The following is a 16,861-nucleotide window of genomic DNA, read 5'->3' on the forward strand; positions in this document are numbered from 1 at the left end:
AATCTAAAACATTGAAAAGACATAAACGCATCAAGCATATACCTTTTAACTTGTGTCCTGCAGAATAGGATGCCCCATTGAGTTCCTATAACTGAATATCTTATCCACAGCTACTTGTTGGTATTCTGGTAAAGTGTGTGCACTATACCGGAAGTCATCAAAAACCAAAAATCCAAATTCATCCACACCTGAATACCTGATACTCCTATCCTAGTAAGTTTGAGCTGCGCGAGGCTAAGCCTATTTGGGCTGAACCCATGAAGAACTTATATAACTGATGGAACTGTATGCATCAATTCTCTGAATGATCATGCGGTTACAATAGTAACAAGAAAATGAAGCATCTAAATGTGTGAATCTCACTACCCTGAAGTTCATCTTCATCAATTAGATGATTAGGACAGTTTTCACCTTTCTTTTCTTTGAGCTACAGAAAGACTGAAGTTCAACTTCATCAATTGTGCCAAAATCAGTTAGAAAAATGCCGTATGCTGCGAGCCTACGAATATCACGAGGGATAGGAGATTGCCACAGATCATCCCACCAAGCTGGAGGGAGAAGTGGCGTGAAAGCACATTGATTAGGCTGGTTGCGGCAACTTAATGGACCCGCAAATCTGTTCCATACATGTCCCCATCCAACCTGCAACCTTAAACCATCTCTTAACAGATTACTCTGGAAACTGCTTAAGAATGAAAAACTTGAATGAGCAAAGTATTCCCCTGAAAAATAACACAGAAATTATCAGATGTGGAAGGAGCATCCTGCAAAAGCAATAATTCCTTTTCTACGGACAAATGATCAAAAAATGGGTGACGGAGGGTCGGGGGGCAATGGTTCAGAATTACCAAGATGGTTTGCTGCAGCCAGCGCTGCAATCAACTGAGCATAAGTAGTCCCAACACGCTTATGAGCCCCAGATACAACAGCATGCTTTGCACGTGATGCAAGGAAGAAGTCCACAAATGCAACCCATCTAGGTGCAGGTCCCCAGTCCTTCACTCGAAAATCTAAACTATGCGAATTATTCTTTTGAGCAATATCTCCTCTGAAGTGTTTGTAATCAAAACGAAGAACCTGGAAAGAAACATCTGAATTAGAACGAACCAATGTGAAAGTTTAAAGTGTGCTAGTGCAACCTTAAAGTGCTGATTTGAAATTTCAACTCGGAATAGGTTCTAATGAAGATAACTAACTCAACCGGAAAAGGACGAGGATAGTAGCAAGTTAGAGATTCAGATACATGAAGTGTGTCGTACATTACCATGCAATTGGTGACAAACTGTCATTTACAAAGCATGGGAATTTAATTACCTCTGCAAATTCACTTATATTCTGAGCAAGAGTGTTTACAAGAGTGGGAGTATCTGATACTAAAACCACTCTAGGTTTTGAACCATTAGGTAATGTCATCATGGCTTTTCTGACACAACTCAATGCTGCCTGTAGAGCTCTCACAGACCTGAAATGAAGGACACAAGAACAGCATTATTGATTGGCTGAAGCCATTCGAGGCGCACCTACACATGATATAGCAATCTGTCCGCTTCTGTTTCTTGAGAACCTTGGTCATCTTCTTAAGGCATATATGTATGCCAGTTTAACCATGCAATCCAGCTCTTATTCTACATTGAAACCAAAAAAGAAAACGAGGAGGAAAAGAAACCCAATCCTTTTCCTTTCTCCCGTTCTGTTGAGATGTAGATTGTATACATCCTTCTTATTTAGTCAACACCAAGTTCTCATTTGTATCAATCACATTATTTCTAATGCAAATGTCTACCCACCCACTGTAAAAGCACATTCATAAGAAATGAACAAAAAAAGGCTGTAATACCTATTCATAAGCATCCGCATATGTAACGAAATGTCAGGATCCCTCCCACCACTAAGAACCCAATTGACTGCCTCTTCAACATCCTTTGAAGGGGATATAAGAACTTTCATCAGCTCCCCAAAAACATTTGGCCGAGAATGGAGAGAATCTGGCTTTCCAAATAAATCAGAAGCAGCATTCCTCATCTCAGGGTGTACATTCTTCAAGAAAAACTGACTGGCCACAGCATCTGTTGTGTTTTGGAACCTACAGCAGTATGGCTAGTAGTGTCACAGTGAAGGCCAAGAAAAACTGAGTTCAGCATCAAAAGGGTTCTTGCTTTACCATATGATAGGTTGCTTCCATTTCTTCCAATTGCTACATAGGACATCTGTTTCTTTTGGTTTCTCAAACTCATCCACCCTAATTACCAGATGCCTTCCATACTTGTTCACACAATTATTTTGCCTCCAAAGATGCTTTAATTCTCTCATCGTAAAGGAACGGCTAGAATAAGAAATGTGATCTCCAAAAGGATATTTGCCCCTGAAGAAATTGAGTCAATAATCAGAAGAAATGGAAGCAAAAACATGACATAATAACTAGGTAAACCCTGACTTTTGTATAACGCAAATACTGCACTTCATCTTTTGATCCTATGAATCTAATTGTATGTTATCCCACAAGTTTTGCATAGGATGAACTGTGAAACAAGAGCATATAATGAAGCAAACTATCACATCAACAGAGGAATAGCGTAAACTTGAGTCGCACATGATAGAGAATCTAGAATGCCATAATATAAAAACTGCATCGCAAATAAATGAATAATTCAAATTGTTTACTGATTATGCCAACATGGAAACAAAAAACAGAAAGGCCTAAGAAAGAACCAATATGCCTGGTCTGCCCAATTATCAGCGATCGGTTCAGCAATATGCTCAAAGCAACAGCATTTAAAAGCTTGTACATCTCATTGCCAAAACCTGCTTCTGATGCTTTCGCCAACACAAAACCATGCCCACAGAACTGCTCTGGAGGAAGATTGCGGACTCTTGAAGCACCTGAGATTCAATTAAATGTATGAGGCACTCCAATATAACTCTTCAAGAACACATAACATAGACGAACTCCTAGCACTTTTCGATCATGCAATGAAAACAATTTTGTATAGAGCTTCAGTATACAAAAATTTAGTAATGCATATATCATTGCATTCCTTTATTTAAAGCTATCATACATACAAGGTTTCTTCTCAGAATTTTCCCTCGTCAGGCAAAGACAGTACCTACTTAATTAGTTTAATCATTTGTAATCATATCTCTTCTATACCTGATCACTCTCAAGAAATTGTCAAATATTATTAAAATCAGATCTAGCCATTGATTAATCAAACTTTATAGAGTACATTTGCATATAGTCATATACGATGTTATCATCCTTATCTCCTACACACCAGAAACTTATCACAAACAAAATTGCTTACAGATAAGCATAAGGTCATGGAAATAATCTGGATAATTGAAATAACAGGCTATATACTAAAGACGCTCGAGTTTATTTCCGCGTCCTATAAATTCTCAGCAACCAAACATAGTTACTGTACCGTTCATGTCAAAGTGATGTTGAATCATACGCCTAACTCTGAGACTCTCCTTCCAAGCTCCTCTGCTGAAAGGTTTGCCCATCTCCTCCACCGTAGCACGCGATTTCTTGTATTCCTCACCGCTTTTGCTCTTCTCGCTGCGATTCTCCCGATTGCCATCGCTCAGGTCGGTAGTGTTCGAGGCTGAATCTAAATCGAACTTGTTCGTAGGGAAATCCACGGCCGGCGGAGGATCAACGGATCTCACGTTGAGTATCAACAATCCGACGACGGTGAAAGCTGCACATGCTATGAGTAGTGTGGGAACGACACGTCGTTTTTTTTCTGGATTCTCTATACCTCATTTTTTTTAACTGTGTGTTTTAGCTTCTGTCGTTGGGATTATGAGCTTGTAAGTATGGAAGTTTTTTTGTGAGTGAATGTAATGATAGAAAGCTTATCAGATCTGGAAAAAGCAGAGAAGGAAGAGAGGAGGCCGTCGGTGGAAATTTGTGTTTATTTTCGAGATGTATGGCCACTTGGCCAGCATAATTTTCACTCTGAAATTACCTTCTTAAGACAGGATTAATCTTTCTAAACATTTTCATTATGAATGAAATAATTGATATCGGAGGTATTTGGTCTTTGCGTCTATGGTGTTTGGATCTCCATTCGTCCAGGTATGGGACAGGGCCAACACATAAAGGATTATCAATGAATCTGCTGATACAGATAAGGATCCAACTCATTGAAAGACCCCTCGAGTACAACCGATGTGGGTGTCGACTCAGTAAAATGGGAGTATTGATACGAATATCCCACATTAGTTAGATATGAGAGTTGTGATTTATTGAGAAATATCTTCCTTAATCAATCAACATATTAGCCTGCAAAAATAAAAGAGAAAATATGATAAATTAATATTGATTGCATATTTGCATGCAAAATTCAAAGAATTAATGAAAGATAAATGTAAGAAAGTGCTATTCAACATTAAACAAATTTTGTCATTACAAGTTAATTTTATAATTATCATTTTATTAGTTCGATTTGAAAAGGAACCTCATCACTAGATGGCACAACTCCATCTGGTTAATTGTGTGCCAAAAAATAAAAATAAAAACTCCGTCTGGTTAACGGTCAACCAACAGAACTCTCTCAGGCCAACCAATTCTACTCCTACAGTTTCCTCCCGCCACTAAAACACAACAAACGACGACCATTTCAAAATCCTTAAATTAAATTTATTAATTATCAATAACAACACAACAATTTAAATTTAAAATAACAACGGATAATTCTGCCTCTTTTCGCGCATCTCCACGTCTCTCTCAAAACAAACTCCTTTCATTCCCTTCACAAACAAACAGGAAAACCAAGTTCCACCGTCTTCGAAATGGGAGAAAACCATCAACCTGACAAGACCTCTAGTTTTGCCTGTAAAGAAGATACTGCCTCTTCCACCGCCACCGTTCCCGAGTTTCCGCAAGCGAACTCGCCAAAGCTTGGAGAGCCAACAACAGAGGCACCGACGTATTCAGAGACCAAGGAGGGGGAAAGTGAGAAATCGGAGGAGAAGACCGATCAGATTGAAGAGAAACCAGCCGAGGAAGCTCAACCACCTCCTTACAGTCTCGAGAAGGCATTGGAGGATATAGATCAGTTCGTCTCAAACTTTCCCGCCAAAAAAAAAGAGGAGAATGACAATCCATTGGAGATCCCGGCGTTTGTGGAGAAGTTCTTGGATCTCGTGGAAGAAAATATAGAGAAGTACGACTCCAAAGCTGATCAGGAGAAGTCGAAATGGTGTCAGGTTGCGGAGGAGAATGCATTATTCATTGAGGCCTTAGATCGGATATCGAAGCTGAACGCCGCGGTGGTTGAGTTCAGATCGGACGCCACTCACGGTTCGCTGATCAATCGAGCCGGCGGCCTTCAACAGAGAGTAATGTCGTACTTAGAGGATGAATTCAGGTTGCTTCTAGAAGATTCTGGAAACAACGACCATGATCGTGGTGGAAGCGATGGAAGTGCCAAATTGAAGCACTCAGAATCCGATCATTGCAATCTAAGAGAACCTGAGTCCGAAGATGGTGATTTTCCAGGGTATACTGAAGAGGTTTTATCAAGTTTGAATCGGATCGCAAAGGAGATGATATCGGGAGGACACGAATCTGAATGCTGCGAGTTGTATATGGTCGCGAGAAGGGAAGCGTTTGATGAGTGCTTGATTAATCTAGGATTCGGGAAGATCAGTGTCGACGACGTGCAGAAGATGCAATGGGATGCCCTGGAGAATGAAATTGCTACGTGGAGCAAGACCTTCAAGCAATGTGCCACCGTGTATTTCCAAGGCGAGAGAAAACTCGCCGATGGGATTTTCACGGACTATCCATCAATCGCGGGGAGTCTGTTCAGTAATCTAACGCGTGGCGTGTTGATTCAGCTCCTCAATTTCGCAGAGGCGATCGCCATGTCAAAACGCTCCGCTGAAAAGCTGTTCAAGTTTCTTGATATTTATGAGACCTTGCGGGACAGTCTCCCAGCCACGGACGGATTGTTCGAGGAGGAATCCACTAAAGAGCTTAAGACTGAAACGACAACAACCAGGTGTCGTATTGGTGAGGCTGTGATTTGTATATTCTGTGATTTGGAGAACTCGATTAAGTCCGATACAGGGAAGACTCCGGTTCCAGGCGGTGCCGTTCATCCGCTCACACGCTACACCATGAACTATCTAAAATATGCTTGTGAGTACAAAGACACACTTGAACAAGTCTTCAAGGAGCATTCAAAGATCGAGAGAGCTGACTCTTCGAGGAGGTCACAGTACGATGGCCAAGACAACGAAACGCCGGAGCAGTCGCCGTTTTCGAGTCAGTTGACGAGGGTTATGGACTTACTGGACGCGAATCTCGAAACGAAATCAAAGCTCTATAGAGACATTTCATTAAGCTCAATTTTCATGATGAACAATGGCCGCTACATCTTGCAGAAGATCAAAGGGACGGCGGAGATCCACGAAGTGATGGGTGAAACGTGGCGCAGGAAGAGATCGTCAGATCTGAGGAACTACCATAAGGGGTATCAGAGAGAGACGTGGAGCAAGGTTTTGGGTTGTTTGAGTCACGAAGGATTGCAAGTGAATGGGAAAGTAGTGAAGCCGGTGCTGAAAGAGAGGTTCAAGAGCTTCAATGCTATGTTCGATGAAATTCACAGGACACAGAGTTGTTGGATCGTGAGTGATGAGCAGCTTCAGTCGGAGCTTCGGGTATCAATATCGGCGGTGGTGATTCCAGCATATCGGTCTTTCTTGGGGAGGTTCTCACAGCACTTGGACGCAGGAAGACAAACAGAGAAGTACGTGAAGTTCCAAGCTGAAGATATTGAGAATGCCATTGATGAGCTCTTCGAAGGAAACCCAACGTCCATGGCGAGGAGGAAACCGTAGGCATCACCAGTGCAAGCATATTGTTGAAGGAGGTGGACCAATCAATCGAAGCCACGAAGGATGCTTTGGTCATTTCTGATGTGGACGTGGTCAAACAAATTTTATTTTGTTTTTTAAAATCTTCTTTTACAGCGAAATGGCTCAAGTACCCCTTTCTGTCGAGCAGAAGCAGCTACTTTAGTTTTCTGTGTAGTTTTGTGGTATTGATTGTTTTAATAATATTATACACTATTCTCTGGGACAATCTTTGCTTGCATTTTCCTTTTGAATATTAACAGTGCCATAGAGGCATCGACCTGCCTCTGGTGATTTGGTTGTAACCACGCCCAGGGTATATGACAAATGTCTAGCGAACTGTAATGTTCTTGTACACCATCAAATAATGAAATAACAGAGATGTTTTTTCTTGATTTTTTTAATTTTCTGTTGAGATGAAATGAATGCCGCACCATTGTCTTTTAAAAAAAATCATTGCATCCACGCGTTGGAAGTTTCTCAATATAGTGCATGCATCGCCAATTCTCGTTAATACATATTGTTTGTGATCAGTATTGTTATGCAATATTATGAAATATGAAAACTTTAACAATTCGCTCTAAATTCAAAAAGGTGTACAAATATAGAGAGAGAGCAATTTCAATTGTTCCATTGAAGAGCATAAACATATTGGATATATATATATATATATATATATATATATATATATATATATATATATATATATTTCACCAAATAGTAAGACCATTATAATTCGGACAAAGTTCAAAAAATATAAGATGGAGGTGAAAGAGAAACCTAACCCAAATCATTTGAGGAATTGTTCACTCTGAGTTCAAGGGTCGCACGACTTTATCCTTATGAAAATGGTTTTTCAATGGTTGAGATTGAGCTTTTATCTTATAAACCACGTCACTTGTTTCACCAAACAATGTGAGATTTTTAAAGCAATGCTTATAAAAAAATTTTAAAAAATCATTCCTATACTTCTAAGTAGACTATACGGATCAAGGTCCTCATAAACAGGTGGAGATCTTTTTAGAATCGAGTATATGTTCTGTTATTATATTATAATTTAAAGAAATAGGGTATGTAGGTGAAAGAAAAGTTGGGTCAAACCACTTCAAATATTGTTTGTTTTTGGATTTAGGTCAACACAACTTTTTTACTTATAACAAAAGCACCCCAAGTATTTGGGGTTTAATTTTTATCTTTTTTCACTTGATTTTCACATGGCAATATGGGAGTTTTTAGTCCCAACTCCTACCTAACAAAGACTTGATTTCTTTGGGCTATGAAGTCATTGGAGGTTTTTTTTTTTAATTGCGAGATAATAATTATTAATAATAAATTAAATGATGGTGCAAACAAATGCTTATGCTGGTTGCAACCGTTCGTCCTTTCCCCATCTGCTTGCGAACGTCAAGTTATGCAACGGCGTCGCTTTTGGCTGCAAAGTATACTCTAAAATGCGAGGGTACTTTAGGGATTGTCTAAAGAACCAGCATAAAAACACCACCGTACTTTGCGAACCGGAGAAGCTAAAGCCAAGCCCGGAGTAGTACCACAACCTGTTACGTCTCTCTCTGTCTCCCTCTCGCCTTCTCTATCTGTCGGAAGCCGGTGGAGTTTGACGGAGCGTCTGAGCAGGGTTCGAATAGCTCCAGTTCGTGAAGTTAGCGATAGAGGAAAAGAAAAGAAAAAAAAAATCTACTGATGACTTCACCAACCGAATTCTGTTCTTCAAATCCGCCCTAATTCTGCCGAAGTCCGTGAGCGGAATTTAAAAGGAGTGAGAAATCCTCCCTGGCTGTTGATTTGTATTGTGCCCCTTCCGCATTATTCTTGTCAGGTCCCTTTACGCCACCTTCTTTGTTGTTTTCTTATGATGAGTTTAGTGTTGATTTCGGGTCCTCTTTTGTTCTAAGTTATGAGCTTTTCTTCTGCATGTTGTTGTTAGGGGGTTAGTTCGTGTTATTGACATTGAATTTCACTCTATTTTGCTATGAACCTCTGATTTTTAATTTGATATGAACATCTGACTTTTGGTTGTAGTTGTTTTTTGGTTTTTAGCTTGAACATATTTAAGCTTCAACTATGTCTGTAGGCATTAATTTAAATACATAAATCATATTTAGATGGCCATGATTGTGACAAAGAAGAGTCATTCTTCGGCTTAGTTTAATGTTATACCGAAAAAACAAAGAGGTTTGGAAATAAGTTATTTGATAGAGAGTAGGAATAGTGTCTATCAAAGATGGGATAAAACCTACAAGATGGAATGGGCATGCTGGACGTAGAGGCAATGGTAAGATTGCGAGAAGAACTGAGAAAATTCCTGCTGGAGATTGTAAAATAAGAAGGGTTTTGGAATAGTGCCTATCAAAGATAAGATGATAGATAAACCTTTACGATTACATGGGAATGCACAACTTAGGGATAGTGGAGAGAAAGTAAGAAGAATTGAGACAATTCAAGGGGGAGATTGTATCTAGAGAAGGGTTTTCTAATATGGCCTATTTACAGTAAAATCTGAGAGACGGTGTGCATGCGCAACGTAGGGATAACGGCTAGATAGTGACAAGAATTGAGAAAATTCAAGTAGGAGATCGTAAAAATAATAGAGGGGAGCAAAAAGCGACGTGTGTGGATGTAATAAGAAAGAATATGAGCTCAACAGGATTAGTGGAAAGTAGCTCTAGGTGGGAGCCAATGGCAAAAGAAAATCCATGTACTGGTTTCAGCTTGTCTTCTCTTATTTATTCATGTGACCGACCCCAGACATCCTTATAGCGAGGCTCACTCACATTTAGTAGTAAGCTAATTTTGGATTGCTCTTATGGTAATAAAACTGATATTTCTTTGTTAGATGTATCTTACATTTAATGTGATACATTTCATATCAGCAATTGCATATCTCGAGTCAATACAACTGCTATATCAAAATGGAATAAAGAATATTTGATACAAATATTTGTACTGAATAATAGTATTCAAATCGTATAAATTTTTTATGTCATAGTGCACAAAATTATGTGCCGTAGATCACAAGATACCAATGCTCTTCTTTCAATCTCCACAAAATTTCAGTGAGGGAATAAGGGCATTTCATGCGTCGAGGTTTCAATGCGAAAGACAACTAGAGAAAATGTGAAATGGTATTAAATATTAATTACCATGTCATCAGCTTGCCTCATGATCTTCGAAAGTTCAAACAAATAGTTGCTAAATTGCTAGGTGATGGGATTTAACCCTAAAATAAATTTGGCTATTTTCTCGTGTGTTTACTATTTTGAATTGTTCCCTTACATTCTTGGTTGTAATACATTTGGAATATAGGATACAGATCTCCAGTCCACGCTAGAAAACATTTGTGATTTATGTTCCTAGAGGTTATTTTTAGATATTTTTCGATTATATAAAACAATTACGATATATGACTTGATGTGTAGAAAATTAGAAAATCGATAAGTTCGATGATACACAGTTCGGCGACTATGCCTGTCGCATTATTAGATTTCTGTTCAAGGTTATGTATTATTAGCTTTTCATCTAAACATCCAAACATGTTGAAGTTTTTGTACATGCCCTTATATAATCCTGAACGGTTACCTCTTAAATGACCCAACCGCACTTAAATTACATATAAAGAAAGGTGACACTTAGTAGACAAAGTTCGTGTAGTGGACACATGTTCCGGGAAGGGTAGATGTAACCTTACTCCCATGTTGCATTTAATAGACCGATGCCTGTAGATTTTGTTTCACCTAAGAAACATTTAATGGTTTGTCTTCCATGTAGGGTAATAATTATATACATAATTCTCTTCAGTTTATGGCATAACTTCAGCGATCATGCATAATATTCACTTAGCTCTTGTTTATTAAACCACTTATTTTTCTGATGTCAAGCATTTTTTCCTTCTTAAAGGTCTACCTCGCACTTTGCTAAGTTGGGCAAATAATAATCAGAATCGATGGGAAGTACATTTAATCCACACATTTTAGTGGACAAGCTGGCCAAGTTAAACAATTCACAGACGAGTATCGAAAGTATCCTCTTAATATATGTTGCACATGATGCTCGCTTCCAACATAATTCTTTCTTTTTTTTCCTTTTTTTTTGAGATAATTTTCTTTACTGGTCTCGCTTTTTAGTGGTGTCAAATTTCTATCTGGATATTTTGATCGGGAAAAGCACATGACTGATATCTTGTTTACTTCTCCGTAATTTCGAGTTTAATTTTGTGTTGTTGAGAGATTTATTGTTAAAACTCTCTGAAATTCCTCTGAGATGAATACTTGGCTACTTGACTTACATCTTTTAGTTCCATTTCAAGTTGCATCTTCATTTGGAATGCAATCAATCATGCTACTCATTTTTTAAACTTCTTTTAAAGGGTAAAACTCTATCCTACTATTTGTGGCCCCTGAATATTACTTATATTTGCTATCTATTTCCCGTTGTCTTTTTTAAGGAGGGAAAAAAATGCTTTTCATGGTATCAGGCATCCCGGTATTTATTGGTAAGGTATATCTATAAACAAGCATGCGTATGTATAAACATGCATATGTTCATTATGTGTCGTGCTGCTGCAGTCGATGATTATCTCTGGTAGATCATCCTTTGTTTAAACCCTTGATGTACCAAGCGCTGTCTCATTGGTGTATTTTCCACATGAATAAGGCTAAAAAAGTTGTTGAGACATGGGCCAGACAGTTTCACTGTTCTCCACGTGAGCAGAGATTGGCCTTTCTATATCTAGCCAATGATATTTTGCAGAACAGCCGGCGAAAGGGTATTGAGTTTGTCGGAGAATTTTGGAGAGTTCTTCCAGACGCTCTTCGTGATGTAATCGACAATGGGGATGATTTTGGAAGGAATTCAGCATTACGACTGGTAAATAAATCTTTTATTCGATTACTTGCCTTATGCGCAGTTATGTTGTTGCATGAGTTTTAGTTTGATGATGAATTCTGTGGCCTTGTGTTTGTATGTTTAGAGGAAGATAAACTATGCTTCTTTCACGAGAAGGATAAACTACGGTTATAGTTGTTAAATGCATCTCAAGTAAAATAAAACCAAAAAGAATGTTATCTTCAAGCTGAAATGATTATGTTATTTTTGAACATGTGTCCTTGTTTACTATTCCTTTTATTATTGTGCTAGGGATGGGAAATAATTATAACTTTACTAATTCTCAAATTGTCTAATAGCTCCTCTTGCGTGATAGAAGTTTTATATGTCTCCCCTTTTTTAACTGCCAATAGCTTTGGGGAGTTGCGTTACTGCCAACGCTCTTAATTGTTTTAAGTAGTTCCGTGATTCTTAGCAGCAAAATGATATTCTAATCTACGTCCAATAGAGTTTACCGATGAGGTATTCCTGGTGGCATATAACAATTCGTGTGGAGAGAGTATAAGTTTAGAGATATTATGGATTATTAAGTGAATTACCTTAATGTAGCTAAATTGCTAAAAAACACTTTAGAAAATTACCAGGTAAGTCATTAAGAAGTTGGTTGCATTTGAAGAGAATTTGAATTGACCTTGCTCCGGATTTATCATTAGGATAGATGTTATGCTGAAAATTTCCAATTTCAGGTCATCAGTTTGGTCTAACCGTCTAACTTGTTACTGATTCAACAGAATGAAAGTTTTATTTATAAATCACTGAATTGTTGTCGACTTGTTCTCTTCTGCAATTTTGAAAAATTTTAGTGTACAATATAAATGGATGTTGAAAATAGTTACCCACTGACAAATGCATCTCCTGTGCACTAGATCATGATATGCTGCTATTTCCCATCCAGTAAAATTTCTGAAGCGTCCATTTGCCCTGAATTTATAATGGAGAGAAATATTCCTAAGGATATAGCAGAATAATTTGTTGCCCTAGATAAACTCAAGGTGTTATTGGGGTGTGAGAAAGTTAGAGAGAGAGAAGGATTGGACCCAAATGAATTTCCAATGGTTCATCAGCATTCAATGGAAGCCACTTTTTCCCCCGGATATACCTACAAGTCTACAACTGGCTAACACATCTGAAGATGGAAGTTCGTCGCAGCACCTTTCCTCACAATCTATCGATAGGCTTAAATTAACATTCTTCTATGTCCATTTTCCATTTTTGTGTGTGAAAATGTGAAATTGCTCGCCATATATGCGACAAAGCAATTAGTGTTGGTTATCAACTTTACTTTAAAGCCTGAAAAGTGAAAACTAATATTCTGTGTACTCTTGCTGATATATGTTCTGGAAAGAGTAGCTGATATATTCTGCATGTGTTCCCACTACTAGATACTGTGATGAGTATATAATATTCTTTTGGTCGCACTGGAACACTTACATGCAGATTGGTATATGGGAAGAGCGAAAAGTATTTGGTTCTCGGGCACAAATGCTAAAGGAAGAGCTTCTGGGAAGGCATGCGGAAAAGAGTAAGAGAAATGGGAAGAATTTGGGCCTCAAACTGGTAATTCTAATTTCTATGCTGACTGTATTTTACTTGGTTGTTCCTTCAAAAAAGAAAGTCTTATTGCTTTCTGCCCTTATTTCCTCTGGATGAACAGAAGCAGCCAGGTGGAAATACACTGGACAAAATAGTTTCAAGTTATCAAGTTGTTGACGGTGGCCAGTTGGATGAAAATGTTATATTGAGCAAATGCAGGAATGCTATTAGCTGTCTTGAAAAAGTTGTCAAGGAACCTAGTGGTGATATTAACTCAGGTATGACCTGCATTGGGCATCATATTCAAACCACAACAGAGTTTGGTTAAGTGCGTTTTACTTGATCAAAATTGTCACCATGTTTTGTGCACATGCTACCCTAATTTTTATTGATGTTCACATCCTCTATTGTAATGCATTTTCACCAATATTGCGTTCATTTTTCTGTACTACTAGGTATACTGCAGACACTTTTTTTCCCAGAAACTTTTGGTATAACTTACTTGACGTTGGCATGGATATTAACTATAGCTTCAAGCTCACTGTCACTGCATTCTAAATGATATGAACAGACAGAAAATTAATCTGGCCAATGGAGCATGTTTGTGTATTTTAGTTTATATGCTTTTGCCTTGCTTGACTTGGAACAGAATATGCAATCTTTTGTTGAGGTGGATGTTTCACAGCGCTAAACTAACCTAGGATTTGAAACTAGAAGTTGAACTTTTCAAAAAATACAACATCTTCTATTTTGTTTGGTGGCTTGTTTTGTGTGTGTGTGTGTGTTTTGGGGTGCTGCCGGAAGAGATACCTTTGTTCTCAAGGGTTCTAGGAAAGAGAAACTCATGGTTGTGGTGGTCAGGTACAATAGAATGAAGTAATGATTTCATACTTTCATCAAATGGCAATTGGTTTTTGTCCTGTTGTAAAAGTTAACTCCAACTCCTTTAATGAGCACCTCTAGCAATTTTCTTGATCTTCCATAAATTTTCATCTGTATAACTTTGATTTTGAAACCGAAATTACTGTACTTACCTTGTTTTCAACAGGTCGTTTGCATGGAGCTGCATTTATGGATGAGGTGAAGGGGCAGCATGCTATATTGGGGGAGTGTATTGATCAACTGACCGCAGTTGCATCATCAAGAGCAAATCTTGTCTCTATTATGAGAGAGGCTTTGCACGAGCAGGTTGGTTTTCAGATTAGTTTAAGTCAACAGTTACACTTTGTAGTTACAGTTGCTGATATAATTTTTTTTTTATCTTAACAGGAATTCAAGCTGGAAGAAATTCGTAGTCAGCTTCGGGTTTGTTATACTTTTGTTATCGATTAATTTTTCTCCTTTTCTTTGGTGCTTGCATTAGCAACACCACGCGTGGTTTTTTTTTTTTTTTTTTTTTTTTTTTTTCATCTTTTGAATGCTTAAGGTCAACCATTGACAACATCACAGATGGATTTTTAATCTTTCAGCCTTCCTTTTTTTTTTTTTGAATGCTTGGAGCGTTGTTGACAACGGTTGATTTACCATTGTGGTTATGCTACTGACTCATGGGCTATGGCAGAGGTTGTTTTGGCTTGCAGTACCAGGCATAGCAGTTATGTTTGCCCACTGATTATTATGAGTTAAATCCTGATTAGTACCCTGTGATTGCGTATGATTACTTAGGCAGATGTGATATGGCTCTGATTCATACAATAATCTCCTTTCTCTACCCTAGTGGCTAGTAGTAAATTGAATGACATGCAGCATCTTGTACTTTAACAGTTACCATGTTCACCTTGAAAATTTCCTTGCTTTCTGTTTGTTTAGAATGTGCAAATTATCCTATTGTGTTTGGATTATGGTGTCCATATAGATACTAAAAGCTGTGAGTTTGTTTCTCAGGTTGCCCAGTCCCAGTCAGAAGTCTCTCATCGGTTAATAGATTGCAACAACACACAGTTGCCTGAGCAAGTTTCAAAAGAGGCTCACACTTCCATGGCACCTCAAACCTTTATATCAGCAGATAAGGAACAAGTTGCTCCTGTTATGGACAACCAGCAGCAGATGTCTTATCCTAAACAATCTGGCTCCATTGAGGAAGGGAAGTCTGCTGCTGCTGCTGTGGCCGCAAAGTTGACGTCGTCTACATCGTCGGCCCATATGCTTTCTTATGTACTCTCCTCCCTTGCATCGGAGGGTGTCATTGGCAATCCAGGGAAAGATTCTTCTGGTGAATACCCGCCTGAAAAGAGGCCTAAGCTTGCGAATGACCAATCTAATGTTTCCCCTCAAAATTCCTCACAACCACCAGCTCCTTCCCTGCATCCTGAATCTCTCCCACAAAATGTGATTACCACCAGCCAGCAATTAACCCAGAATGAGCCACCACCTCCTCCTCCATCATCTTCTCCTCCACCAATGCCACCATTACCCCCTATGCCAGTGGCGTATCCTACACCCCCTTACATGCAGAGTGTTGGATCTGTCATTGGTGAACAATTCTCTTACGGTATGGCGCAACAACTGCCTCCCCCCTTCCCAGGTTATCCAACTATGACCGCTCCTGTCACTGGAATTTCTCCCTTCTCAATACCTCCGGCAAATGCGTATCAGAGTTTTCAAGGTCCTGACGGTAATTTCTACAATCAGCCACCCTCTATGCCAACAGTGCCCATTTCACGTCAATAGTCTTTCCGAAAGGCTGCTTGGACTGACAAGGTGTCTCCGCTACTTGATAGTATCAAGTAAACTGTACAATGAAGCCGCAGGATTCCCTGTATTGAATGTTTTATTCTCTAAGTTCCCTTAGATTATACACCTAATTATAATTGCACATAATAGATGTTTGTAACGATAAAGGTTTTAACTTTGCTCTGTGTTTGTAGGTGAAAATTTTTTTTCCCATCAAATTGATACATAGGATTTTAAGGATATTTTGGGATTGCTTGTGTTCAACTATGTCTCGATGCATCAGTTTGTTTACTTGCAGGATTATTGTTTCAGGGGATCTCATGGGAAGTGAGGCCCATGCCTTCTGGGCTTCTAGGCTTATTGGTTGGGTCTGAAGAATATGAACCCCAGGGCCCATGTACATTGGGTGGCGTGTTGTTCGGTAGTCTTGTTGGAAGTAACAGGATGTGGTGATGAGACGGAGGCGCAACATTTAGTTCTTCCTGAGGGTGTGAAGCTCTGTTAGTGACAAAGACTGAGGAGCTGATCATGGGAGTGGGAAACTTATCGGGTAAGGAATTCGATTTGGTGTTGTGGTTCATTTTCTTACGTTTGAAGTTGTAAAACCAATAGATTTGAGTTAACCATTCCATTGGAAGACAAGGTTGTTAGATAAGGCAGAGAGGGACCATAAACATTTGCGGCAATCCTGCTCCTGCACAAAACGAGAGGAGAGGAGAGGAGATTGCAATGTGATTCGTTTAGTGAAAAAGGCTAATTGTTGCATATAAGACATGCCTTATAGATGCACTCTTAAGCACACATCTTGGCAAGGCTTGCTATGAGTAATGTCGGGGTCCCCGCTTTTGTATTGTTTTATATTTTAAATTGAATTTTATGTGAAACTATC

General features: G+C 38.8%; 3 protein-coding genes across 3 annotated transcripts; 2 read left to right on the forward strand and 1 right to left on the reverse strand.

Moving 5' to 3' along the window:
- Nucleotides 1–275: 275 nt before the first annotated feature.
- LOC119979932 lies at nucleotides 276–4,624 on the reverse strand. Its single transcript, XM_038822553.1, has 8 exons — nucleotides 4,570–4,624; nucleotides 3,423–3,761; nucleotides 2,718–2,880; nucleotides 2,162–2,362; nucleotides 1,838–2,083; nucleotides 1,315–1,462; nucleotides 849–1,077; nucleotides 276–722 (listed from the first exon to the last, which is right to left on the reverse strand). Exons 1-8 carry the CDS (start codon nucleotides 4,622–4,624, stop codon nucleotides 388–390), a joined length of 1,716 nt encoding a protein of 571 aa, XP_038678481.1. The 3' UTR covers nucleotides 276–387.
- Nucleotides 4,625–4,702: 78 nt separating this feature from the next.
- LOC119979991 (exocyst complex component EXO70B1-like) lies at nucleotides 4,703–7,087 on the forward strand. The gene has a single exon (XM_038822627.1). It carries the CDS (start codon nucleotides 4,798–4,800, stop codon nucleotides 6,850–6,852), a length of 2,055 nt encoding a protein of 684 aa, XP_038678555.1. The 5' UTR covers nucleotides 4,703–4,797; the 3' UTR covers nucleotides 6,853–7,087.
- Nucleotides 7,088–8,368: 1,281 nt separating this feature from the next.
- Nucleotides 8,369–16,213, forward strand: LOC120017228 (regulation of nuclear pre-mRNA domain-containing protein 1A-like). The gene is made up of 8 exons (XM_038870386.1): nucleotides 8,369–8,701; nucleotides 10,780–10,901; nucleotides 11,501–11,748; nucleotides 13,204–13,323; nucleotides 13,421–13,577; nucleotides 14,348–14,487; nucleotides 14,569–14,604; nucleotides 15,184–16,213. The coding sequence occupies exons 2-8, from the start codon at nucleotides 10,826–10,828 to the stop codon at nucleotides 15,967–15,969; spliced, it is 1,563 nt and encodes a 520-aa protein (XP_038726314.1). The 5' UTR covers nucleotides 8,369–8,701; nucleotides 10,780–10,825; the 3' UTR covers nucleotides 15,970–16,213.
- Nucleotides 16,214–16,861: the final 648 nt, after the last annotated feature.

The sequence above is a fragment of the Tripterygium wilfordii genome, chromosome 15, assembly GCF_013401445.1.
Source record: "Tripterygium wilfordii isolate XIE 37 chromosome 15, ASM1340144v1, whole genome shotgun sequence".
Lineage (NCBI taxonomy): Eukaryota > Viridiplantae > Streptophyta > Magnoliopsida > Celastrales > Celastraceae > Tripterygium > Tripterygium wilfordii.

Excerpts from the sequence above, each read along its gene's own strand:
- LOC119979991 (XM_038822627.1), top strand. The coding sequence starts at position 4,798 with ATGGGAGAAAACCATCAACCTGACAAGACCTCTAGTTTTGCCTGTAAA.
- LOC119979932 (XM_038822553.1), bottom strand. The coding sequence starts at position 4,624 with ATGGTCGTCGTTTGTTGTGTTTTAGTGGCGGGAGGAAACTGTAGGAGT. Across the intron at positions 2,881-3,422 it reads ACATCACTTTGACATGAACG|GTGCTTCAAGAGTCCGCAAT; the intron begins GTACAGTAACTA and ends ATTGAATCTCAG. Across the intron at positions 1,078-1,314 it reads ATATAAGTGAATTTGCAGAG|GTTCTTCGTTTTGATTACAA; the intron begins GTAATTAAATTC and ends GTTTCTTTCCAG.
- LOC120017228 (XM_038870386.1), top strand. The coding sequence starts at position 10,826 with ATGGGAAGTACATTTAATCCACACATTTTAGTGGACAAGCTGGCCAAG. Across the intron at positions 11,749-13,203 it reads GGAATTCAGCATTACGACTG|ATTGGTATATGGGAAGAGCG; the intron begins GTAAATAAATCT and ends ACTTACATGCAG. Across the intron at positions 13,324-13,420 it reads AGAATTTGGGCCTCAAACTG|AAGCAGCCAGGTGGAAATAC; the intron begins GTAATTCTAATT and ends CTGGATGAACAG.